Genomic DNA, 26,666 nt, shown 5'->3' on the forward strand with positions numbered 1-26,666 from the left:
AGGAATGAGATCTTGCCATTTGCAACAACATGGATGGAACTGGAGGGGGTTGTGCTGAGTGAAATAAGTCAATCAGAGAAAGACGTATCATATGACCTCACTGATATGAGGAATTCTTAATCTCAGGAAACAAACTGAGTGTTGCTGGAGTGGTGGGGGTGTGGGAGGGATGGGGTGGCTGGGTGATAGACATTGGGGAGGGTATGTGCTATGGTGAGCACTGTGAATTGTGCAAGACTGTTGAATCACAGATCTGTACTTCTGAAACAAATAATGCAACATATGTTAAGAAAAAAGAAAAAGAAGATAGCAGGAGGGGAAGAAAGAAGGGGAGTAAGTCAGAGGGGGAGACGAACCATGAGAGACGATGGACTCTGAAAAACAAACTGAGGGTTCTAGAGGGGAGGAGTGTGGGGGGATGGGTTAGCCTGGTGATGGGTATTAAAGAGGGCACATTCTGCGTGGAGCACTGAGTGTTATGCACAAACAATGAATCATGGAACACTACATCAAAAACTAATGATGTATGAAAGAAAAAAAAATAAAAAAAAAACAAACTGAGCGTTCTTGGGGGGGGTGGGAGGATGGGTTAGCCTGGTGATGGGTATTAAAGAGGGCACGTTCTGCGTGGAGCACTGGGTGTTATGCACAAACAATGAATCATGGAACACTACGTCAAAAGCTAATGATGTAATGTATGGTGATTAACATAACAATAAAAAATTTAAAAAAATAACAAAATAAAACTGTCAACCTTCGTAAGGAAACTAGTGTTTTTAAGAAGCCTAGGATTTTAGAAAATAATGGGTGCAAATTTTTAACAGAAAAGCAACCAACTTTATTATTAGTGGTCAGAATGTATTTACCAAGTGAACAAATTTCTGTAGCAAAAATGTGAGAAATGACCCCAGAAGCTCAGACAGCAAGTGGCTATTCTCTACACCAAAAAAACCTGAAACTGCATCCCCCTAGTGCCAAAACCACCAGCTGCTAGCATAAAAATTCAGTGTATAGATATTTGTTCTATATGATACCAAATGTCCAACTGTTATGTTTTTGTTGCTGTTATATTTCCACAGAACAGATTAATAGTTTGACCTGGTGTCCTACAGAGTATGTGAGAAATTAGGGTTGTAGCCATGCCCTCTGGGTGCATGGCTACCCAGGATCATCTCCAGTGCAACCAGTCTTTGAGGTTCTACCTTGACCCTGCTGAGGATCACAGAAGGCTCCCCATTTCCCTTCCCTGCCTTGACTGTCATTTGAACAGCACCAAGAAGACTGCTCAATTATCAGGAGAGTCGTGGATCTGCTGAACATTCAAATTCGGCAGAGGGAATAAAGTCTATGATTACTAAATGTGCATGTATTCCACCCCTAAGCAAACTGACAGCCTGATTTGACGCTCATGAGAAGTTACCGAGGGAGGATATAACATCTAAGATTCCTGTAACTGGAAGACCTTAAGAAGAGAAATAGATTTCATTTGGCTCAATAGTGCACTCTCCAAAGATAAAATGTGCTTCCATGTGAGGTAATGGGTGTCTAATTGTTGAAAATACACAAGCAGCAACTGCCTAGGAAGGAAAAAGCAAACATACCACAAGTATATATTGATATTTAAAAGTCCAATTTAGATTTGTAGGTTTTATTTTTTTGATTTTATGTTTATCTCACTTATCTAACATTGGAAATCTTGGTTCTCAATTACATTGACATAATTATTTATTTTCTCCAAATATATCTACATTATAGGGTATATTGTATCGGTTTTGGTTCAGTCAGGAGCCATCTTAATTCTTAAAATTAAGAATTGTTAACGAGATACAAACTTGTTTACTGAAAGGATAAGTAAGAAATATTTAAAGTATCATAGAGATAGCAAGTATAAAGAAGCAGCTCAGAGAACAAAGAGAAAAGGTTGGAATCAGTCAAAATTAGAGAAAGGGTCTTGTGGAACATCAGTTCAGACATCTGAAGAGGCAGTGCTGCTTGTCCCATGTTGGTGTCTGAGCATTTGGCCTTGGGATCGCAGACCTCAGGAGCAGGAGTAGGCCTGTGGTGTCAGTATCTCCAAAGCTGGTTCCGTGAGGATTGGGAAAACTGCAAACTAGAGCTCAGTGCCGCTGTGGAAATGAAGTGCCTCTGCTGGAGTGAAGTAGCATTGATTGGCATGATGTTCACAGAACAGGCAAGCAAATAGAAAGACAGCTCAGATGATGAAGTACCTTCTTCCTCTGGCATTGCGGTCTCCTTCCAGCACCAGCTGTTAGACTCAAATGTGCACCCAGCTCGTAAAGCATAAATATGGTTTTCAGAGTAAGAGTAGGGAAGAACAGAGTTGGGCCTGAAAGTAGAAATTGTAGAGCTGTTTCTGTCAAAATAGAAAGCAAGGAAGACAGCAATTACTGCATGTATGCACCTGGAGATAGTCAAATCATAATTTTTTTCAAGTTTTTATTTAAATTCGTTAGTTAACATACACTGTAATATTTTAAAGTTACTTGAAAGAAATAATTCTCTGAACAGTCAAGCCACCCATTGATAGGCAGATTCATTTGTTTCATTTGCTTTTGGTTTTTAGGGATTTAATTTCTGTAATTTGTAGGACTACATATAAAACCATTCATAAAGTAAAATCTATAAAACACAGTGTACTGAGAGAACTCAAACTATAGCTGTTTAATCTACCCATGTACCTTATTTCTTCTCTACCCTATAGGTAACCATTTAATTTCCTTTATTCTTCCATTTAAAATATTTTATATATAATTTTAAGTAATTTTATGTTATTTGAAAAATATTAGCAAATGTTATTTCACCCATCCCCATCTTTCTTAGAAGAGCAGTATCATGATTTGCTTTTCCACTTTGCTTTTTTTACTTCATATACTATAGATCCCTCATTCTTTCTTATAACGTAGTGTGGAGATTAAGTTTTAGGTGACATCCTTGAAGACAGGATAGCTGAAGCTAAGGGAGTATAGATGAGACAGTGCCCAGATCTAACAAAAAATGTACAGAATTGGAGGAGGAAGGGGGGGGTGGGATCCAGAGGGCAATGAGGGAGATAAGAGGATCTGGAGGTATCAAGGAATCCAAATGATTTCTAGGAAGTAGGATTCAATAATGTTAGAAAGGTGAAAGATGATAAGAGTTGAGAAAAGGCAGGTTTGAATTAACGAAAATGTTATCCAGGTATTTGGAATTTGGCTAACATAAAGCACTAACTGAGGGGAATTATTTTTTTCCCCCAGCCACAAAAGATAACATGAGGACTGCTTCATGTAACTTTAATATCTTTTCTCAGAGAAGAGTGCCACCCTCTTCACAGTTACAGAAGCTGGAAGCAAAGGAGCTGTCCCTTCATCTCCCATATCCAGTGCATCCTCTGAACCAGTTTTACCATCAGTCTTCCTCATTCATTCCCACTTCCACCTAAACCACTGAAAAAGCCTCTTACTTGTCTCTGCAGAAAGCACTCGCCCCTTTTATAATCTGTTCTCTATATTACAGTGGCAGTGATTTTTAAAATTGCAAGTCTGGCCATGTCACTTACTTAAAAGCTTTTAGAAGACTTCTTCAGACAGGGACCAAAGTTGCCATGTGATCATGCTTGATCTGGCCCCTCTGCCTGCCTTGCCCCTAGCTTCTTCTCTTGCCAGTCTTCCCTTGATCTCTGCACTTCAGTCATACTTTCTGTCAGTGCTTTGAACCTGCTGTACTCTTCTTGCCAGAGGCTTTTGTACATGCCGTTCTCTCTGCCTGGAAGTCTTTTCATCAGTAATTGATGACTCAACTTTCATATCTTAGCGTTAATATGATCTCCTTAGAGAAAGCCTTGCCTGGGTAATCACTCGCTTTCTCCAACACTCCAACCCCACTAAAATGAGATCAGTTTCCCCTATCATATGCTTTTATACCTTCTCATACTTTTCCTTTATGGCACTTCTCAGTTAGTAATTCCATATTGGTGTGATTCTTTGAGTAATGTTTGTGTAACTCACATTTAATCTCAGCACTACTCAGTAAAATCTGTTACTAACCTCACTTTAAAGATGAGCATTCTAAGTAACCTGCCCAAGAACTACCTAGCTAAGAAGTGGGGAATGGGGATATGAATGCACACTCCCATCTATGATACTCAGTATCATAAGGGCGGGAACCATGTTTGCTTTTCCACATTGTTATATCCTCAGCACTTAGCATAGTGCCTAGAGTATTTGATATATTGAATGAAGGACAAGGCCATATTTCCATTTCATATGTTTATAATTTAAAACATGTCAGTTTAAATTTACAAACACTGTTAAGATAACTGATAGAGGCAAGTATGATTGGTATATCAATTTTACAGGACTAGTTGTTTGACTACCTTTTCATTTTTCTTAAAACTTGATGTGACATGTTTCTCTTATTAGGTGTGTACAAGCTGTGAGGACAATGCAGAAGCTAATGGGTTTTGTGTAGAATGTGTTGAGTGGCTCTGTAAGACATGCATCAGAGCTCATCAAAGAGTGAAGTTCACAAAAGACCACACTGTGAGACAGAAGGAGGAAGTATCTCCAGGTAATAAATTGGTTTTAATCTCTTTTTGTCTCTATCCTTCCCACTCTTTTCTCTCTTCCTGTACTAACTTTGTTTTGATATACTTGTAAGCATTAAATACACTCTTGTTTTTTAACATAAGGAGGTCTGTATTGTAATTGAAATTTGAAGACTTAAAAATGTTAAATATGAATAGATATAGAATATTTCTGTCTTATATTCATACTCCCAACCCCCCCCGTAAATGCTTTAATTTGGTGTAAACGTATAGCAAGTGAAAAAAAAAGTTGCTTTTTTAATCTTCTCTCATTGGTTCTCTTATTTCTAAGGTTGCTGACAAGAGTTGGGCTTAACAAAAGTTTTATAACTCTTTCCCCTCTGATATTGTTGTGATAAACCTGGTTCATTATATTTGATAGGTAGATAACTAAAGAAGCTCTGCTTTTTATGTAATTTACGGCTTCTCAGTTTTTATTGTATTGCTTATACTGTAAAGTTTACTAATGTATTCTTTTACTGTAGTAAAATATATGTAACTTACAACTTGCCATTTAAACCATTTTTAAGTGTACAGTTCATTAAAGGTACACTTTATTACATTACATTCAGTTCATTAGTGTATGGTCCATTAATGGCATTCACAGTGTTTTGTAGCCATCACCACTCTTTCCAGAGTTTTTTCATCATCCCAGAAAGAAACAATACCCAATAAATAATAATGCTTATTCCCCTCTTTTCTCTGCCCCTGTGAACTTCTAATCTACTGTCTCTACGAATTTGCTTATTTCTGCAAGTGGAATCCTATAGCTTTGTCCTTTGGTATCTGGCTTATTTCACTTATCACTATTTTCAGGGTTTATCCATGTTGTAGCATTTATCAAACTTCATTTGTTTTTATGGCTCATTAATATATTTTTGTTTAAAAATTATTTTATTGCTTTTAATCCAAGTCAACCAGTGTTTTTATGTCTATTCACTATTCCAGGAACTTTGCTAAGCATTGGAGATGTAAAGGAATCAAACAGATACTTTTGCCCCACAGAAGTTATAAGTATGATGAAGACTACAAATTAGCAATCATAGTTTGGCTTCCTAAGTTCTATAAGAACACATGAAAGAAGCGCCAAACTCAGATTTGGGGATTTAGGTTGGAGGCCAAATCTGGGGCTTGAAGGAGGAATAGAAGTTCATCACAGGAAGGAGAGGGGTAGGGAAAACTGAAGTACACACCCAGACTTGGAGAGGGAGACAGTTGAATGTAGCTGGAGAGTAAGATTCAGGAGAAGGAATAAGAGATGAGCCTAAGAGTCTGGTGACACAGGAAAAGGAGATATAATTTCTGAGGACACTAATGAGGAAAAGACAGAAGAGAAGAGGCCAGGTACAGATTCAGATAAATTGAATAGATAGTGCCTGAAAGACTTCTCTTTTTTTGTGATTCAGTCATCTATTGAAAAATAGAGCAGAGAAAATAAGATGAAAAGATCAGGAATGTGTGGGATACTTGAAATAACTCCGGTAAAGAGAGCTCCAGCTTCAGAAACAGATTGTTTGGTAGCATCCAGGTTACATTTGATGTACAGGCCTTAAAACTTCCTCCATCGGGGAGCGCCTGGGTCACTTAGTTGGTTAAGTATCTGCCTTCCACTCAGGTCGTGATCCTGGGGCCCTGGGATCGTGTCCCACTTCCGGCTCCCTGCTACGAGGGGAGCCTTCTTCTCCCTCTGCCTCTGCCTCTCTCTCTGTCTCTCATGAATAAATAAACAAAATCTTTTAAAAATAAATAAAAAATAAAACTTCCTCCTTTGGGCCTCAGCAGTATGCTTGTGGGTATAGAGAAGAATTGAGGGTTTAGCTGCATAGGTGTTGCAGAAGTTCAGTAGAATGAGAGGTACAAATCATGGCATTTACTAAATGAAGGATTTTTTCTTTTAACTGTATAAAGGAAATGAAGTTGATAGTGTCAGTCGATAGAGTGAAAGAAATTGTTAGGAACCTAGAGATCTTTGAAGCACAGTAAGAGTAGTTAACTAAGAATTAGAAGGTTAGAAAGTAGAAGTTATTAGAGTGGATGTTTGAATTTATGATTGTAGAAATGGAACAGTTATGGACAATCAAAAGTCTAGGGTGGGACCATGATGTGAGGAGCTAAAATGGAGTATAGGTCTCTGGAGATAGAAAGTCTGAGAGTCTTGTTTTTATATGGTAATCTATGTGGATTTCTGAATCATCCAGAGTGATGGTGACACTGAAGACTAGGAGGATGACCAAGTCAGGATCTAAATTCTTCAGTAAGTAAAAGAAGTCTACAAATGGGTGATATGATGTTCTAATTACCTAAATCAGAAGCTCTATAGTTATTGTTGAAGAGCAGGCCAAACCCAGAATGTCCTAAGCCAACTAAAGATGTATGGTCACTCTATCTACTATCTACTCTGATGCCTACGTGACATGCACATCAAGGAGAAGGATACAGGGAAGCTGTGAAGATATTCACATTACTAAAACTGAGCCATTGTTGCATTGCTAGAATTAATTGCATTTGGTCTTGATGTGTTGTGCTTTTAATAGTCTTTTACTATATTGCTAATTTTCTCTAGTTATTTTCCTTCTTCCATATGAGTTTTATGCATTTTTGTCTGCTTTTTGATCTGACTAGATAGTAGGTTATCTTTTTGTTTTTATCCACAGAAACAGCTCTGAAATTTATTTATCTAATTATCCTTCATATATTTTAGTTCATTATTTTTATCTTTAATTTCTCCAGCTTACCCTAATTTTAAAGTTCTATTACTAACTTCTTTGACATAAATACTTGATATTTATTTTTATCTTTTGTAGAATTAATGACTGTTTAAAGCTTGATATAATCTGCCACTTAGATTTCTACTGTTTTTTAAATATTCTGCATATATGGGGGCACCTGGCTAGTTCAGTGAGTAGAGCATGCGGCTCTTGATCTCAGGATCATGAGTTCAAGCCCCACATTGGAACCTACTTAATTAGAAAAAAAAAAAAAATCTAAGTATTCTGCATTTATGGTTACCATGCAGTTGAAGGTTTACAGATTTTTGCATTTGTTATTTTCTGGTTCGGTAGATTATAAATAATGATATGGAAAGAAGGCCATGATGTATATTAAATGCAAAAAGCAAGTTGCTTAACAGTGTGTTTATTATGAACCCAAGAATTCATTAAAAGGAAAAAGGAAAATGTTCCCATTACTTGGCTTTTTTTGTTTCCTGTTTCAACTTCACAGTTTTTTTTATTAAAGATTTTATTTATTTATTTGAGAGAGAGAATGAGAGCGAGAGAGAGCATGAGAGGGGGGAGGTTCAGAGGGAGAAGCAGACTCCCCTGCAGAGCAGGGAGCCCGATGTGGGACTCGATCCTGGAACTCTAGGATCATGACCTGAGCTGAAGGCAGTCGCTCAACCAAGTGAGCCACCCAGGTGCCCCAACTTCATAGTTTTATTATGATCAGAAAACGTGAGTCTGTGAACTCATTCTGTATGCTAGCATACATGTTAAGATTTTGTAAATATTGATGGTACAACTGACCCTTGAATAACATGAGGCTTGAGGGGTGCTGACCCCTGCGCAGTCGAAAATCCATGTAAACCTTTGACTCGCCAGTACTTAACAAATTAACTACTACTGATAGCCTACTACTGACCAGAAACCTTACTGGTAACAGTCAATTACACACTTTTTAAAAAATATATATTTTTGGGGGAGGGAGAGAGCGTGCGAGTGCATACACGCACATGTGTGCATAAGTGGGGAGAAGGGCAGAGGGCAGGGGGAGAAGGGCAGAGGGCAGAAGGACAAGCGGACTCTCCGCTGAGCAGGGAGCTCAACTCAGGGCTTAATCCCAGGACTCTGAGATCATGATCTGATTTGAAGTCAGATGCTTAACCAACTGAGCCATTCAGGTACCCCAGAACACATTTACACATTTTGTAAGAAGTGTGTGTGGGAGTGTGTGTGTGTGTGTGTATTGTATACTATGTTCTTACAAAGTAAGCTAGAGAAAAAAAATGTTAAGAAAGCCACAAGGAAGAAAAAATACGTTTACAGTAACTGTACTGTATTTATCAAGAAAAATCATGTGTAAGTGGACCCGTGCACTTAAAACCCATGGTGTTCAAGGGTCAACTGTATATGAAATGTCAGATAAATACGAAATTTATATTTAAAAGAGAAACCATAAAATTTCCCTTATAACAAAAAGTAAACATTTTTATAATTAGGAAAAAGCCTTTCTAGAAGAGGTTCTCTAAAACTAAAGCCACAAAAAATAAAAACAGATTAATTTTTCTATAAAATGTGTTAAGGACCTACTTGGAAAAATACCATAAACCAAGTCAGACTGGAGAAAATATTTCTAAAATCTTTGGCAAGCAATATTAGCAAATGTGTCTACAAATTGGTAAGAAAGAAAATTGGATGGAAAAATGGCAGAGGTTATAAACAGACAGTTCTTAAGAGAACTACAAATGGTTGATGAATGTGAAAAGTTGTTCTATCTCAGTTATTAAAGAAATCTGTCCAAAGGTAGTGAAATCTTTTTTTTTTATAAGATTGGCAAAGATTAAAAATACTGACAATGCTGTTGGTAATGTAGGTAATAGCCACTCTACACTGGTAAGAGTACAAATTGGTACAATTTTTTTTTTTGGAGGATCATGTACTTATATTTGTATAAGTCACCCTTTGACCCAACAATTCTGCTACTAGGAATTTATCTGTGGAAACATTCAATGACTTATACATTTCATATGTTTATTTCAGCATTATCATACAATCTTGAAAAATGAGAAACACTCAAATGTCTACTGCAGGGGTTATATTCATTTGATGAAATACTATACAGTTAATAAATAAATTGATATATTTACTAACCCAGAAAGGTATCTAAGAGGAGCACCTGGGTGGCTCAGATGGTGAAGCATCCACCTCTTGATTTTGGGTCTCAGGTCATGATATGAGGATTGTGAGCCCTATGTCTGGCTCCACACTCAGCGTGGAGTGGGCTTGAGATTCTCTCATTCCCTCTGCCCCTCCCCCTGCTCCAGTGTGTGAGCGCGCACATGAGCGTGTGCGCACTCTCTTTCTCTCTCTCAAACTAAAACAAAATAAAATAAGAAAGGTATCTAAGAGTTCTTAAGTAAAGAAATCTTATAGACAGTGTGTGTAATGCCATTGTTTTTAATTTTATAAAAGAAAGTACCTACTAATGTATGTAGTTATATACATAGAAAAACAACCAGATGAACACATAACAGGTTATTAATGGTGGTTATTGCTGGAAGTGGAATTATTTCTGAAATGTTTGGATTTTACCTTTGATTATTAGTGACATAACTGATGTTTACTGTTTAATCAATAATTATATTTATTTGTATGCTGTTTTTTTTATTTAACATTATAACATAAGCATTGCTCAGTTTTATTGTCACTCTGGGTAACCATTAAGAAGTTATATGGCTGGACCCCAATATTTATAGCAGCAATGTCCACAATAACCAAACTATGGAAAAAGCCCAGATGTCCATCAACAGATGAATGGATAAAGAAGATGTGGTATAGATATACAATGGAATATTATGCAGCCATCAAAAATTTGAAATCTTACCATTTGCAATAACGTGGATGGAATTAGAGGGTATTATGCTAGGCGAAGTAAGTCAATCAGAAAGACAATTATCATATGATCTCACTGATATGTGGAATTTGAGAAACAAGGCAGAGGATCACGGGAAGAGAAGAAAAAATGAAACAAGAAGAAACCAGAGACGGAGACAAACCATAAGAGACTCTTTTTTCTTTCTTTCTTTCTTTTTTTTTTTTTTTTAAGAATTTTATTTATTTGACAGTGAGAGACTCAGTGAGAGAGGGAACACAAGCAGGGGGAGTGGGAGAGGGAGAAGCAGGCTTCCCGCTGAGCAGGGAGCCCGATGTGGAGCTCAATCCCAGGACCCCAGGATCATGACCTGACCCGAAAGCAGATGCTTAATGACTGAGCCACCCAGGCACCCCCATAAGAGACTCTTAATCTCAGGAAACAAACTGAGGGTTGCTGGAGTGGATGGGGGGGTGGGGGAGGTGGCCGGGTGATGGACATTGGGGAGATTATGTGTTGTGGTGAGTGCTGTGTATTTGTAAGACTGATGAATCACAGACCTGTACCCCTGAAACAAATAATACATTATGTGTTAATAATTAAAATAATGAAAATTTTAAAAAAAAGTTAAATGGTTGGGGCGCCTGGGTGGCTTAAGTTAAGTTAAGCATGGACTCTTGATTTCAGCTCAGGTTGTGGTCTCAGGGTTGTGAGATCCAGACCCCTGTCCTGCTCCATGCTGGGCGTGGAGTCTGCTTGAGATTCTCTCTCTCCCTCTCCCTCTGCCCCCACCCCCACTTGTGTGCTCTCTCTTAAAAAGAAAGAAAATTAAAAAGAAGTTACATGGAGGACTATAGTATATAGTGAAAACTTTATGATTATTTCTGTGTTAATGGGTACCCTCTGTAAGGATTTTTACAGAAGTGGGAAAATAACTTTTCCATCACACTGTTTATACATTTTTATTAGATTTTCTGAATTCCATTTAAAACTATCTCCTTCCATATTTGGAGTAGAAAACATCCAGTTGATTCACACTCACTTTCCTGGGCTATTTTCTTAAGACTTTTTAATTCCATAAAGCATATTTTTAACTACATACTTTCTTTTTCTCCTGAGTTAATTTGAATTTCTGGGAAGAAAAGCTTATTTATCTTTTCCTTCTAAAATGCTGAGAATACTTAATATTTTATTTCTTTTTTTTTAATTGAAATACAGTTGACACACAATGTTACATAAGTTTCAAATGTACAACATAGTGATTTGACAAGTCTATATATTATGCTGTGCTTACCACAAGCATAGCTACCATCTGTCACCATACAATGCTATTTTAATATATATAAAGCCTAGTAGTAGTGATAGTGTCAGAAACTGTTTATAGCTATTTTATATCTCAATAGATTCAAATTGAAATTAATAATGAATAATTATGTAGTATTCAATTACATTAATTTTCTTCTTTTTGCCTCCCATTGTTTCTACAGAGGCAGTTGGTGTGACCAGTCAGCGACCAGTGTTTTGTCCTTTTCATAAGAAGGAGCAGCTGAAGCTTTACTGTGAAACATGTGATAAACTGACATGCCGGGACTGCCAGTTATTAGAGCATAAAGAGCATAGGTAGGGCATCTTTAATTATATACTTACATTTATAATAAGCTTTATGAGGAATAGAGGACTACTGGCACCCCCGCCAAATGGCAGTCAGCAAAAAAGTTTTGTTTGGCCAGCAGTATGTTGGCTTGTTCCAGGATTTTTCAACTTAGGTACTATTAATAGTTGTTGTGGGGGCATTTCTGGTTCATTGTATGGTGTTTAGCTGCATCTTTGACCTGTATTCACTAGATTCCAGTAACATCCTCCCAGTTGTGACAAACAAAAATGTCTCCAGATGTTGCCAAGTGCCCTACAGAACAAAATCACCCTGAGTTGAGAACCACTGGCCTACACACTATTTGAAAATAAATGTAATTTGTTGCCAAATTGTTGTTTGTAAAATGAGGAGATTTTACAATAAGAAAAAAAATTTAGATCTTTGGGTTTTTGAGAAAATGGAACCTATTATGGCTTTGGGCCCCGTACACTTGCATGTCAGCATTTGAGTGGAATTCCCATTCTGTAGAATGAGGCATGCCTTTCCCAATTCATTATAATTCCTACCAAAGCTTATTTTTAAATCTGACCTCCCATAGGCATTTGAGTCAGCAATCACTGATTTATTTAAGATAATAAGATTCTGGGGGCATCTGGGTGGCTCAGTCATTAAGCGTCTATCTTCAGCTCAGGTCATGACCTCAGGGTCCTGGGATCGATCCCCCGCATAGGGCTCCCTGCTCGGCAGGAAAACTGCTTCTCCCTCTCCCACTCCCCCTGCTTATGTTCCCTCTCTTGCTGTGTCTTTGTCAAATAAATAAATAAAATCTTTAAAAAAATAAATAGTAAGATTCTGATTGATACAAATAAAATTGCTTAAAATGGTCTAGGCTCTCACAAACTGATGGTTATCAGAGGAGAGGTGGGTGGGGGGATGGATTAAATAGGTGATGGGGATTAAGGTGTGCACTTTTTGTGATGAGCACTGGATGTTGTATGGAAGTGTTGAATCACTAAATTGTACACCTGAAGCTAATATTATTTACTGTATGTTAACTAACTGGAATTTAAATAAAAACTAAAAAAAAAAAAAAGAAAGAAAAATTGGTCTAGGGTTCCAATAATGGCAGACTAGGCAATTTAGACCAAACCATACCAGTGAGGATAACTAGAAAACCTGGACAAAATATAGAAGTCATTGATAAAAACATTTTAGAGCTTATTAGTAAAAAATTACTAGATCAGGTTGGAGTGGGAACAGAGAATGATAAGAGCTTTTTTCCCCTTTGAGGCATTGACCAGGAGATTGGGGAACACTTCTGATAGGCCACAGGGCTGGGAAGATGGGAATTGGAGTTCAGGGGTTACAGGGGTGGAAGGCTTCTCCTTGCCTTGATTTGGAATCCTGAAAGTCTACACTATTACTGTAAAGATGAACTAGCTACTATACTAAATAGTTCCTGACAGACTGAAGCCTCAGCATCAAATTTTTTCAGTACCCAAAGACAGTAAATTGATATCATACTGCTTGTGCCCTGGTAGAATCAAATGTAAATCCTTCCTGAAGAGAGAAAACATCATCTTCTGCCTTAGATTTATTCAGTAATGAATTTTGCAAAATTGTCCAATACATAATTAGAAGTAATCGAGTATTCTAGGAGATTAAACAATGTGAACAAAATCTAGCAGATACAACAAATAATATAAAAAGACCCTTAGGGCTACATCTTTCTATACTGAAGATAAGAGACAAAATGGAAAATTTGGTTAGAGAACTGAAAACTAAAAAAGAATGAGATGGAAAATCCAGAACTGAAAATTGCCATAACTGAAAATAACTCATTAGTGGCTATAACAGATTTGACATAGCAGGAAATGAGAATTAATGAACTAGAAGAAAAGTAAGAAAATACCCAGAATGAAGCATGGTAAATAGAAGGATGAAAGTAGAAGTAGTAGTAATACAGGGTGTAACTGGGGCCCAAGAAGAGAGAAGGGGGAGGGAATGGGAAGAAAGCAACATATAAGGACAGAATATAATGGCTTAGAATGTGGTAATACTGAAGAAAGATGTCTAGCCCATATTTAGGAAGCCCCATAGATCCCCAGCAGGATAAAAAATATTTTTAAGGTACAAAAAGAAAATAATTACAAAACTAAAATTTTATACTCCGTGAACATTTTTTAAAATGAAGATTAATGAAAGACATTTTCAGGCAAAATAAACTAGGATAATAAATCCCCAATAAAACCTCACTAAAGTATACCTTAGGCAAAAGAGAAATGGTTGTTAATGCATGGTGGAATGAAGAGCAATTGAAAAGGTTAAGGGTGAGTAAATCTGGATAAATGTTGACATAGGTAACAAAAATGTTTTATTGGCATGTGTCGTGTGTGTGTTTTGTGTATTACACAACAGACAGGAGGATATGGACTTCGTGTTCTAAGACTCAAAAGAGTAAAAAAAGTACAAATTAATATTAGATGGTAAGTCCAGAGCTGTATTTTGTAATGTCTAGAGTAGTCACTAAAAGAATAGTAAAAATGTCTATGATTATCAGAGTTAACAGAGGGGAAGTGGAATAATTAATCAGTCTGAACATAGGCCAAAAAAGACAACAGATGGGATTTAATAAGGACTTGGTAAGTTGGTAAATCTATAAGTATATTTGTAATTATAATAAGTGTAAATGGATAAAATGTTCTGAATTAAAAGATTTCATCCTGGATAAGAAAGAGAATAGAAAATCTGCTATTTGCTGTTTTTATAAGAAGAACAACTAAAACCTAAGTATATGGAAAGAATATTAGGAAAAGATGCACTACATAAACACTAACCAAAGGCAAGCTGTTATATCAAAGTGACTTGTTCAAGACAAAGGACACTTTATACAATAGACGGCTCTCCATTTAAAAGATATAACAGTTCTAAATATATGTATGCCCATAGGCTTAAAATATGTAACAAAAAATGACAGAACTTAGAACAAATAGACAAATCCATGGAGTGGGAAATTTTAACATACTTTTTTCAATAATTGACAAAACAAGCAGATTAAAAATCAGGATATTTCAGTAAGATTCAAATAACCTAATTAGCAAAGACTGTGTGGGCATTAAGGAACACTGCACCTAATGATAGACATTCTTTTCAAACATCAAAAGAAAAAATTTAATTGGCAATCTTAAATTTCAGAGGGTTAAAATCATATAAAGTCTTACATAAACTCAATGCAATTAAATCTAGAAGATAATAATAGATGAGAAAATTCTCCAAAAATTTGAAAATGAAGAAATGAAATCCATCCAAAAGCTAAATGCAGCAATGCATGATCCCATACTGCAGCCTGGACTAGAAGGGGAAAAGTGATTTAGAAGACATGACTGAAACAAATGATGTAACTAGAATATGATGTGTAGAGTAGGTGAGAGTATTATCTTGGTGTCCATTTTCTTACATTTAATTATTATACTGCAGTTGCATAACAATACTCTGTGTTTAGGAAATGCGTACTCATTATTAAGGTGTTAAAGAACTGTGATGAGTCAATTTTTGAAAAACTAAGCTGTGTAAAGGTATAGATCTCTGTACCATTGCAGATTTAACTTGGAAATTATTTCAAAATAAGCAGTTAGAAATAAATGTAAATAAAGCATCAAAGAAGAAATCCCAATGAATATCAGAAAATATTTTTATCTGAATGATAGTGGAAATAATATCCTAAGTATATTGTTAAGGCCATGATGAGAGGAAAATAGATATCATGAAATGTATATAGTAGGTAGTAAGGATAAAAAGTAAGTACACTAAACAGTTATCTCAAATTAGAAAAATGAGTATATTAAACCTAAAGTAAATGGGGGAAAAGGACATAATAAGGATAAGGACAGACATTAATGAAGTAAAGTCAAAAATCAATCATTCAAAAGACTAGTAAATTGACAAATTCCTTTACGAGTGACTGAGAGGAGGCCCACCTGACTGATGCCAGGAGCAAAAAGGGGCATGAACACATCTCTAAAGGCATTTAAAATTATGAAAAGGTTATCTGTCAATAGATTTGAAAATTTTTACTTGAAAAAGGGTAATTCTTAGAAAATAAAACTTAACCAAATTAACACAAGATAAGCTAGAAAATCAGAATAGTCCTTTAATGTAAATCCATAATTTCAGACCCAAATGACTTAATTGATGAATCAACAACATAGGTGCAGTAAAAAGAACACCTTTAAATACATACAGCCTTGTCCAGAGAATGATAAAAGAATGAATTCTCTCCAACTTGTTTTTTGGGGAATAAAAATAGAAAATGACAGACTAGTCTCACCCATGAAATGAATGTGAAAATTCTAAGAAATAAAGTAGGAAACCAAATCCAGTAGTATTGTGATTTTTGGACAATATAATTGCAACCAAGTTGGCTTCGTTTTAGGTATACAGAGTTCATTTAACATTTGAAAATTCATTCATGTAATTCATATTAAAAGAATAAAGGAAAAATACATTATGATTTCAATAGAGACAGAAGAAACATTCTGTAAAAAAAAAAAATATGTATGCACCAGATAGAAGATCTTAGCAAATGAGGGATAAAGGAAATTTCCTAAACCTGATAAAGATTGTCTATAAAAAGGACTAGATAACATCATAACTGGAATATTGAAAGTTTTTAGATTGAGTTTAGGAACAAGACAACAATGACTATTTTAAGCATTTCATTTAATGTTACACTATATCAGGGTCCCAAAGAGTGCATTATGTACGAAGGAAATCCAACAGAATTATTAACTGTTTTCCCCTTTTTTTCTAATGCTGGCAACCCTATTTATAATACTTACTGATTTAAATGCACTTGCACTTTTAAATCATATTATGTAAAATACTGTATTTTATGCATTTTATGGAAAATTAATAAAACTAGTTATCTTCTACATTACTATTCCCCCGGAGCTACTCTTGACTTATCTACATAGTTTGTCAGAGGTTATCATGTTGACTTCCAAGTTAAATTTTTTAAAGTGCTGTGTTATGTTGTTTGAAGCTTTATTGCATGCAAGGCATAACATCAAGAGTTTTTCGTACTCTTTCCATTTTTCCCAAAGGCATATATTTGTGACCTCTGTGGCACAACCACCTAATGTTTAAAAGTGATCTTTAAAGTGTGTGTTTACAGCATTAAACTCTCATAATTATGAAATTGCAAAATAGTAAGTAAATCTACTTAAATATCTGTGACTACTTTTTGCCAGGTCAGCCAAGTAAGCTCTCTAAGCCTCTAAAATTATAATTGATAAATGTGTATCTTCCCCAAATTTCCAAAATAATTTAGAGTATCCATGAATAATATCTGTAAAGACTCCCCCTTTCTAAAAAAAAAAAAAAAAAAAAAAGACTCCCTCATTCTTAGGGATAATTTTGAGAGCATGAAAAACCTGCCTTCTAGAAATATATTAAAATTTTTTTTAAAGATTATTTACATCTTTTATAATCTTGTTATCTTAAATTGTTTCTATCTGGGGGCTTTTCCTCATTTTAGATATATTAGCTTGAAATAATTGGCTTGTTTACTTATCTTTCCAGATACCAGTTTATAGAAGAAGCTTTTCAGAATCAGAAAGTGATCATAGATACACTAATCACCAAACTGATGGAAAAAACAAAATACATAAAATTCACAGGAAATCAGATCCAAAACAGGTAAAGTTACATTTGTGGTGTTATAAAAAATCATCTTTATATAATGTATTAAGTATATTTACTTTTAGAACAGACATTTTACTTAGCTCATAGTGAAATAGGTCCAAGTAAGCTGTTAGATGGCTCTAATAATGTAGTTCATAAGACTTCTCCAAAAACTGGGTTTCTGGAAACTGGACTGGAAAGCATTCTTTTCAGCCATGAAATTTCAAAACTGTTATGGTAATAAACTACATTGAGTAATGGCTCATTTATCTGGTAGGTATTGATAATTTATAATTATCTGGTGTTTCAAATGTTAAAGAAATCCCAGGATTTAAAAACAAAATCAATTGTTTTTACCAGTATGGTAAAATACTTTAATACTTGATTATATATATATAATTGCTTTTTTAAGCGTTGGCGAACTTTGAAATACCTTGTCTGTGCTGTCATCTTTTAACTGCAATAAAGTGGAGATCTTAGGACACCATTAAACAGTTTCACACACATTCCTTATCAGATATAATACTTAACATAGTTTCTACATGTTACCTGTTACACTTTTTGTTTTCCATAGGAGTCCTCCTCTTCAACTGTACAAAGGCTCATATCTCACAATTCGGTGATTAGGGGAATAAACCACTAACCTCCACATGGAAGAGGGAGTTTGTCTATCTTCCCCATTTTTTTATCCCATTTGGAACCCACACTGACATATTTACAACCTTTACAAAACCTATGAAATCTCATATCTCCCTTCTTTTGTTGTTTTGCATACAAAAGAAACCTATCACTACCTAAATAAATCAAGAAATGCTTTTTAGAAAGAGCCTGAATAAGAGAGTCCTCACAGGGGATTTGAGTCACTCATAGAGAAAAAGTCTTTTGTGGTTCATCTTCCTTAAGACCAATCATCATAATCTGTTATACTTGTCATTTTGGAGCATGGCTACGGTGAGAACTTTTTCCAAGTAATTCCCTGGTTTAACTGAATTCTTTTAAAGATATTCTTAAGCATAATTTACCCTCGTCTTGATGCTTCAGTATTATTATTATTATTATACCCATTTTTATTCATTGTGATAATACAGTTCTATTGTCTTTTGTTTTTATTGTTCTTCCTTATCAGCTCTCATTTTACCTTTCTCTTTCACATAACAACTGTATTAACCAAATACTGTTTCATTTACCATATTCTAATCACAATACTATTTTTGCTAAATAGAGTAAGTGGTGGGTTTAAAAGTTTTTTATCTGAGTAGTTGAAAATTTGTAAAGGATATTTACGGAATGATGGAGAGAGATAGTTCTAGGTGCTTCTACCATATAAATGACAAATGGTAGCAATTGTAAAATAACTAATTTTGTGTAAAAGATCCACCCTTGACAAAATGTATTCTTGACTTTTATCTTATTCTCTCATGTATATGTGTGAGCTATAAGCCAAAGTTCACTTTTTTGTAACACAGATGTCCATTTGTTCCTATACCCTTTGTTTAAAAGACTGTATTGTTGCTATTGAATTGCCTTGGTTCCTTTGTAGGAAATCAGTTGACAGCATATGTATAAGGTTACTTCTGAACTCTGTTCTTTCTGTTCTCTTGTGTTTTTCTTTTTTGCCAGTACCCCTACTTTCTTCATGACTGTAGGTTTTTATAGTAAGTCTTCAAATCAGGTAGTGTGAATTCTCAAAATTTGTTTTTTTACCTTTCTGTTAGTGGTTTATGCTGTTTTTACAAAGTCATACATTATTAAATGGAAGGATTTTGGTTTTTGAATTGTGGTAAGACTTAAAGAATCCTTGGATTAAATGCTAATTGCTCATATCTGTATAGACTACCTGATTATAAAAGGATTACATTTACTGGGCTGGCTTACTTTGATATTCATTTTTATGCATGTGCAAACATAGCATTGCTTGTCCTTTTTTCATCATGTTTAACCATCATGAGGATTTAAATTAGTTTTGGGGGGTTTGTTTTGTTTTGTTTCAGGGGGTTTGCTTCCCAGATCTGTCTGGGTTTCTTGATCTTATAGCCAATATTGGTGCCAGTTAAATACCTTAAAGAATTTACAACAGAGAATAAAATCCATGCCCTATTGGTTTTAAGTTTCAGTGGGTAACTTTTGGAGAAACAGACTGGAGAAATGAAACTTTTTATTTATATCAAAATGTTTAGTGGATGTCCCATTATTCTCTTCTGTTTCTATAAGATAGTCTGGTGTGATGCTGTGTATCTTCTTTCTGTCTATCTCAAACTCCATGAAAACAGCATTCCATTTTCCCTAATCAAAGGAGAAACTGTACATCGTAGTTGATGAAACATAGTAGTATTTAGCTGCTTATTTCAAGACAAATGTGTTATTAAAAGTAGCAAACTACTATTGTTCTCTTTGCCTCTGTGCAGGTGTAATGAATGCTGTACCAGTTCAGATGACTAAGTGTGACACATTTATACTTTCCTACTTCTTAGTTACAGTGGATGCAATCAAACACTTTCAGAGTCATGGTTTTCTTGTTTATAAATCATTTTTTTTTTGTCCACCCTTTTAGGCCAAGTGTTGATTTTCTTGGGTGATTTTCATCATGATCTTTCCAAATCATATTTTCTTAAAATGTGTTCATTCTCTTGCAATTTTATACATTTTGATTTTAAGATTGAATTAAGTGACTGTGTCTTTCAGAAGAATTACATTTCTGCTATGTCATCTTCAAGAAAGTTGATTCAAACTGAAGGACCCTTAGAAACAGCTGAGCTTTTAAGAGTTTAAAACAAAACTTGGCCTAAGTTACATTAGAAAATCAATTTTAAATATTAGAAAACAATATTCTGCCTTAGATTTTAGATTTTTTCCCCCTCTTTAATTTTCAGGATAATTGAAGTAAATCAAAATCAAAAGCAGGTGGAACAGGATATTAAAGTTGCTATATTTACATTGATGGTAGAAATAAATAAAAAAGGAAAAGCTCTACTGCATCAGCTTGAGGTAAGTTACTGTTAATGGGACAGTATGTTGTAGCAATTTAATATAGTATTTTTTCATGTATTTGTGAATTTGGAATCCCAGCCTTTTTCATATAATTGTTTCCATTTATGACTCAAAAATACTTTTCCATTCCCAAGTTTTCTTTTGCCCGGTTCTACATTGTAGCTGGCAGTTTATGGCTTAGTGTGTACTTGGTAGCCCAAAGCACAATGCCTTGCTTGAAGAAGGAGCTCTGTAAACGTTGAAGAGATTAATCATTTTAGATTCATTGAAGTAACAGCTTTGGGTCCCCGAAGCAATGCAATTGAGCAAAAATTTTTAGAATGATAACAAAAAATTTTTAGAATGATAATATTAGTATTTCATTTTCAAACATACACATTTAATTAACCTTATGAGAAATTAGGTAAAAGGATATGCCTTCTGCTTTCAACATTTTATAGTCTTAACTGTGAAAGCAGTATGTAGCGAGGGTTGTTTAAGGCACTTAAGATAGTTGTTTCTCACCATGGTAAGAAAGATATTATGGTCTTCAGGGGCTTTATTACACTCATGAAGGTCAGGATCCAAAGTCAGTGTTTGAGGTTACAACTTCTCCATGGTATATTAAAATAATATTAATTGCATGGTATTTTAGTATTCTTTTAGTACATTGGTGCAGAAAGAAGTCACAGTAAAGCAGCAATTTACAATGAGAAGAGAATAAGAATTCTGATGTTTAAAGATGCAAAAAAAAAAAAGAAAAAAACACTCTAGAAATAATTTAGTTCAAACTCTTTATTTTGTAGTTGACAAAATTATAAGGTCTTTGTCAGAGAGTCCTATCCCTCCTGGGAAAGCATGGTCATTCCCATGGTTTATCAGACATACAAGAAACAAAGACTAAAATAATTCTCTGTTCTTTTGGAAACAGATACTTATTTAGTGAAGAAGTGTTCTGTCCAGGCAACCTCATTTATGGGAACTATTTTTTCAAGGTTCTTTGATTTTTTTTTTTTTTAAATAGAAGTATTTAAACAATTTAAAAAGTTTTCCAAGCTCTGCTTAAAATCACACATCACTTAGATTTGCTTTCTCAGAGATTAGCAGTGCACTCATTTCTGTGGCTCTTTCCAGACTTCTCTGTAAATCAGAATCACTTGAAGATAACAAAAGATGACCAGATCCCAGATCTCTAGGAATGAACCTAGTCATCAGTATTATTTGTAATCAACTTTATTGACTTACAGTTCTATACAGTTTTACTCTGGTCCTCATATCCATTCTCCTGGTTCACAAAATCCTCCTAAAATAAATGTAGCCACTTTTATCTAAGAATCCAGAAACCGGCGCAAATAGTTGTTGCCATAGAAGACCCAAATAACTAGGGCTTCTTGTTGTCAATATGCAGTCTCTCCCAAAGTCAACAGAACTTATATTCTTTCTGGTATGTCTCCAAAGAAACATTTAGGATATTTCTGACCTCTATAAAAAATAAGTAATCTCTAAACTTAAATTAGACATGACAAAGCCATTGACCGTCATTGCAGTTTTTCCCTTAATTCACTTCACCTGTGTATTTTCCAAATTTGAAACTGACAAGGGTCAGGATCTAGGTTCCTTTTTTTTAAATGAGAATGTAAATCCATATTAGAGTTGTAGCAATTTTACTGTTAAACTTCAGGATCAGAAGACAACCCTAATCTCTTCTCCTTTCCTTGCAGACAAAGACTTTTGGATAGAGAACTTTAAAATAACCCAAGTTCAGTGCTCTCTCTCTCTCTCTCTTTAAGATATATTTATTTATTTTAGAAAGAACGTACACATGCAAACAGGGGGAGGGGCAATGGGAGAGAGAAAATCCTAGGCAGACTCCCCGCTGAGCACAGAGTCTGATGCAGGGCTGTAACCCAGGACCCTGAGATCATGACCTCAGCTGAAACCAAGAGTCTGATGCTTAACTGACTGAGCCACCCAGGCACCCCCAATGCTCTCTACTTTTGATTAATCTGTGTTCTTGCTTGTGTACTTCGCTTAGAGATATTCTGTATTCTGCTTTTGTGTAGTTTTTCTGAGAATGCATTGGCTCCTCTAGTCATCAGTTGGCTCCCAAGGTAATTCTCAATAGACAAAAATCATATCCCTTTCTAACCACATACAGAATATAAGTGTTGTCTACCATATGGCATGACTGGGCACAAAGTGGTTGCATTCAAGACTGGAATGCCTGAAAAGTGAAATCCTGTGATTGCACAAATTGTGTGATCTGGTAATTTTATTAAGATTGCTGGATGATACCTCTATTTTATTTGTGAGTATTGAATTTAATAGGCATTTGCTCTATCATAGTTAATCCATGGCTTTTGTCCCTTTTTGGATATTGGAAGTTGCATGAACAGAGACCTAAATTCCCAGAACCTGTCAAACTAGACCAAGGGCCTGGGGTGGGAGTGGGGATGCAGAGGCAGGGACGGCAGTGGTGATAGTGGTGGCAGCAGCAGGAGCCCTGCAGTGTTGGGACACAGTTTTTTGTGGCAGTGAGAGTGATCCTTTATACTAAGGGAGAAAAACACTAAGCATATTTTAAGTTTCTGTTATTTGGGTTCTCAGAGGTGGCAGTTATTCTAATTTGATAATCTGAAAATGACCATTATAGTATGTTATATGCAAGACAAATGTTGACGTTTTCTTCTTTTCAGAGCCTTGCAAAGGACCATCGCATGAAACTTATGCAACAACAACAGGAAGTGGCTGGACTTTCTAAACAATTGGAACATGTCATGCATTTTTCTAAATGGGCAGTTTCCAGTGGCAGCAGTACAGCGTTACTTTATAGCAAGCGACTGGTAAGATAGACTGAGTAATGCATTTAACATACCATCAAACCACAGAGAGACAGTGGAGGTATTGGAATACTTGAAATTCAGAAATGTTCATTAGTCTGTTTGTACTGCATTGCCCTTTACCTATTTCTAATTTTTTACCTATTTCTAATTTTAATTGGTCAAAATATTTTGGTTTTTAAAAATATATTTAACTGCCATGGTTTAGGTATAACTTCAATTTTAATCTACCATTGTCATTCCTGTTTTATTCTTTTCTAGGTTTTCTCTGAGTGGCTGTTGAACTTAATACTAAAAATAATGATAACAGTAAATATTTCCTGATCACCTATAGTGTGCCAGACACTAATTCTAAACATTTTCCACGTACTATTTCACTTAAACTTATGCATCATTTTGAGGGGTGGGGGGTATTGTTTGTTTGAAGTTTTTACTTAAATTCTAGTTAGTTAACATACAGCGTAATACTGGTTTCAGGAGTAGAATTTAGTGATTCCTCACTTATATACAACACCCAGTGCTCATCAGAACAAGTGCCCTCCTTAATCCCCATCACCCATTTAGCCTGTCCCCTGCCCACCTCCCTCCCATCCACCCTCAGTTTGTTCTCTATAATTAAGAATCTCTTAAGGGTTGCCTCCCCCTTCCCCTATGTTCATCTGTTTTGTTTCTTAAATTCTTAAATTCTACATGAGTGAAATCATATGGTATTGTCTTTCTCTGACTTGTTTCACTTAGCATTATACTCTCTAGCTCCATCCATGTCATTGCAAATGGCAAGATTGCATTCTTTTTGATGTCTGGGTAATATTCCATTGTGTAATATATGCACCACATCTTTATCCATTCATCAGTCAATGGACATTTGGGCTCTTTCCGTAATTTGGCTATTGTTGATAATGCTGCTATAAACATGTGCCCCTTTGAGTCAGCGTTTTTGTATCCTTTGCACTACCTAGTAGTGCAATTGCTGGGTCATTTTTTATAGCTAGGGGCACCTGGGTGGCGCATTCAGTTAAGCTTCTGACTCTTGGTTTCGGCTTAGGTTGTGGTCTCAGGGTCGCGAGGTCAAGGCTGCAAATAAATCTTAAAAAAAAAAAAAAAGACTAGGTACACCATCCATCCTTACTGTATGGATGATGAAACCAAGGCACAGAGTTAAGTCACATGCCTAAGGTTACAAAGTTAAGAGGTATATAACCAGAATTCTATCTTGGACACCTGAGCTTAGAGGCTGTGTTTCTCTTGTCGACAGTACATTATTTACTCTGGCATCCATCTATGGTACTGTGTATTTCAACCCCATTTGCTACAGAAGAGTGGCTGTGTTATTAGATGAACAATTTTGATAGTAATCTATAAGCTTGCTACTGAAGATATTCAGTCACTGCATACTACTAATCACCCAAGGATTCTGGTTTAATAGTTGTGGAGTGGAGCCAGAGTCTGTATTTCTTACAAGCTCCTGGGAGATGCTAATGCCACGGGTCTGTCAACTATGCCTTTAGTAGCAAGGATCTTGAAGATATTTAGCCACTAGAAGTCGAACCATATAAACATTCTGAAAAATTCCCGCCTTACCTTCATTTTATTAAGGATCCCACAGAGAATTATCCTTTGAAATCAAATTAGGACATCCAAATCAGCTTCCTGTTCACCTATTCCATTTCTGGAATCAGGTGGCAGAATTTTTCTGTAACCATTTTGAAATAAGGAAATGTACTTCTGGATAAACGTCTATAAACTAGGTTCAAACATTGAGTTCAAGACTTATTAAAAAACTGATTTTTAACTCTTTCTAAAACTATTCCTAATCATGCATTGTATTTACTCTTAGAATTTTTTTCTTTCATAATATTCAATGATACACTCTTTCTTGAGTCTTCTTTTTTAAACTGCTTTATTGATGTATGAAAAACAGTTTCTATATAGTACATATCTTCTCTGTTTTCCTGAATATTTTTCTGAAAGTGAAACCGAAAAAGAAGAAAAGTAGAAAATGAGAGAATTGTCTTTTTTCAATTATGAATGAAAAATTAGGAATATTGAATATTGTTATTACAGATGTGTAAGAAGACATTCATACAGTCAGATAGTCAATCTCTTCTGTTTAAAAATTTCTCTGATTTTATTCTATGATTTTGTTTACAATTATAATAAGAGAAAACAATAAAAATAGAAGATGGGGTTACTTAATTTGCACAATGATTTCTTGACGGGGGGGGAGATTGTTTTATTTTACATGTAGGAGAAAATGGGTTCAGCACATTATAAGGAATCAATTATAAGGAACCAATACCCAATTGACTAAATCATTTTTTTCTAATTTTTAAAAGCCTATGGAACCCAAGTGGGCCTTAGGGCATTACCAGTAGCCAATGTAGTTGATAAAATAATTTGCCTATAATGCATACAGAGCTGAGGCTCATGATTATTTGTAAACACTTATAAGGGTTTCCACCCTCGAAAAATTTGAAATTTGCTGTATTCTACAGCTCTGTTCTTCATAGTTCTTATGCTTGGTACATATAGCCATGTTTACTCAGGTTATCCTTTAAATGATGGCTTTTATGTGCTTAAAAAAAAAAGAAGAAATGCCTTGCAGGTCTGAAATTTCAAGCTTGGCTTGCAATTCTCAGTTCATCTTTTTGCTGTGGGAATTATGGTCAATAAAAAACAAAACCCAATGCAACAGTGGAATCTTTTCAGAAGTCCAGTTTTAAATATATTTTGAAACATTTTCACAGTATTTCCTCAGGATTCTTCCGTCAACCTGTTAACATTGAGTTTATCCTTATATAATTTAGAAGGAGAACAAGAAATACTGACAGAAGAAAGACCAGGAGAGTAAAGCACTATCATTCTTTTTACTAGCAGTAAATATTTCTATAATAATAGCAGTTGGGAAACTCTTTAAGTTATAAGTAGTAAAAAGGAATTCTACAATCTCTTTTCTCCTTTTTCCTCTCCTCCAATCTAATGACTCTTTGAAGACCTTTATGTTTTTCTGAATGTCTCATTGCCAACACCTTGCTTCTAATCCTTGGGGCTCACAGTATATGATGCTCTCTTGCCTGGGTACTGGTAGATTTCTTAGAATGCCTCTTCTTTCTCCTGAATAACTAATGTTCATCTTTTTAGAGACTACCAGCTTCAGTTTAGGTTTGTCTTCCTTTCTTCTTGGCAGCCTTTCATGACCAAGACTGGATTGAATTTCTCTTCTCTCTGTTTGCAAATCCTTTGTGCATATGTCTATCATACTATTACTGATTTTTATCTACTATTATATTTGCGTATGTTTCTATGACTCTCATTAGATTTTATACTTCTTAAAGGTAGGAATTTTATGTTAATCACTGCTTGATGTATAGGAATGAAACAAAAGATTGATGGTGAAAAAATGGCAGAT

The 26,666-nt window shown here is 35.3% G+C and overlaps 1 protein-coding gene across 2 annotated transcripts in view; it reads left to right on the forward strand.

Moving 5' to 3' along the window:
* The window catches only part of TRIM24 (tripartite motif containing 24), a 120,446-nt gene that overhangs the window by 62,778 nt on the left and 31,002 nt on the right, over positions 1-26,666 (forward strand). For both annotated transcript variants that reach the window (XM_025854788.2, XM_073899255.1), the window contains exons 3-7: positions 4,422-4,569; positions 11,662-11,794; positions 17,349-17,465; positions 20,321-20,435; positions 23,114-23,260. In XM_025854788.2, the coding sequence (XP_025710573.1) occupies positions 4,422-4,569; positions 11,662-11,794; positions 17,349-17,465; positions 20,321-20,435; positions 23,114-23,260 (660 nt within the window). The remainder of the gene's footprint in view (positions 1-4,421; positions 4,570-11,661; positions 11,795-17,348; positions 17,466-20,320; positions 20,436-23,113; positions 23,261-26,666) is intronic.

This window comes from Callorhinus ursinus, unplaced genomic scaffold (genome assembly GCF_003265705.2).
Source record: "Callorhinus ursinus isolate GAN/ISIS: 27379988/994484 unplaced genomic scaffold, GSC_fseal_2.0 scaffold12, whole genome shotgun sequence".
Classification (NCBI taxonomy): domain Eukaryota; kingdom Metazoa; phylum Chordata; class Mammalia; order Carnivora; family Otariidae; genus Callorhinus; species Callorhinus ursinus.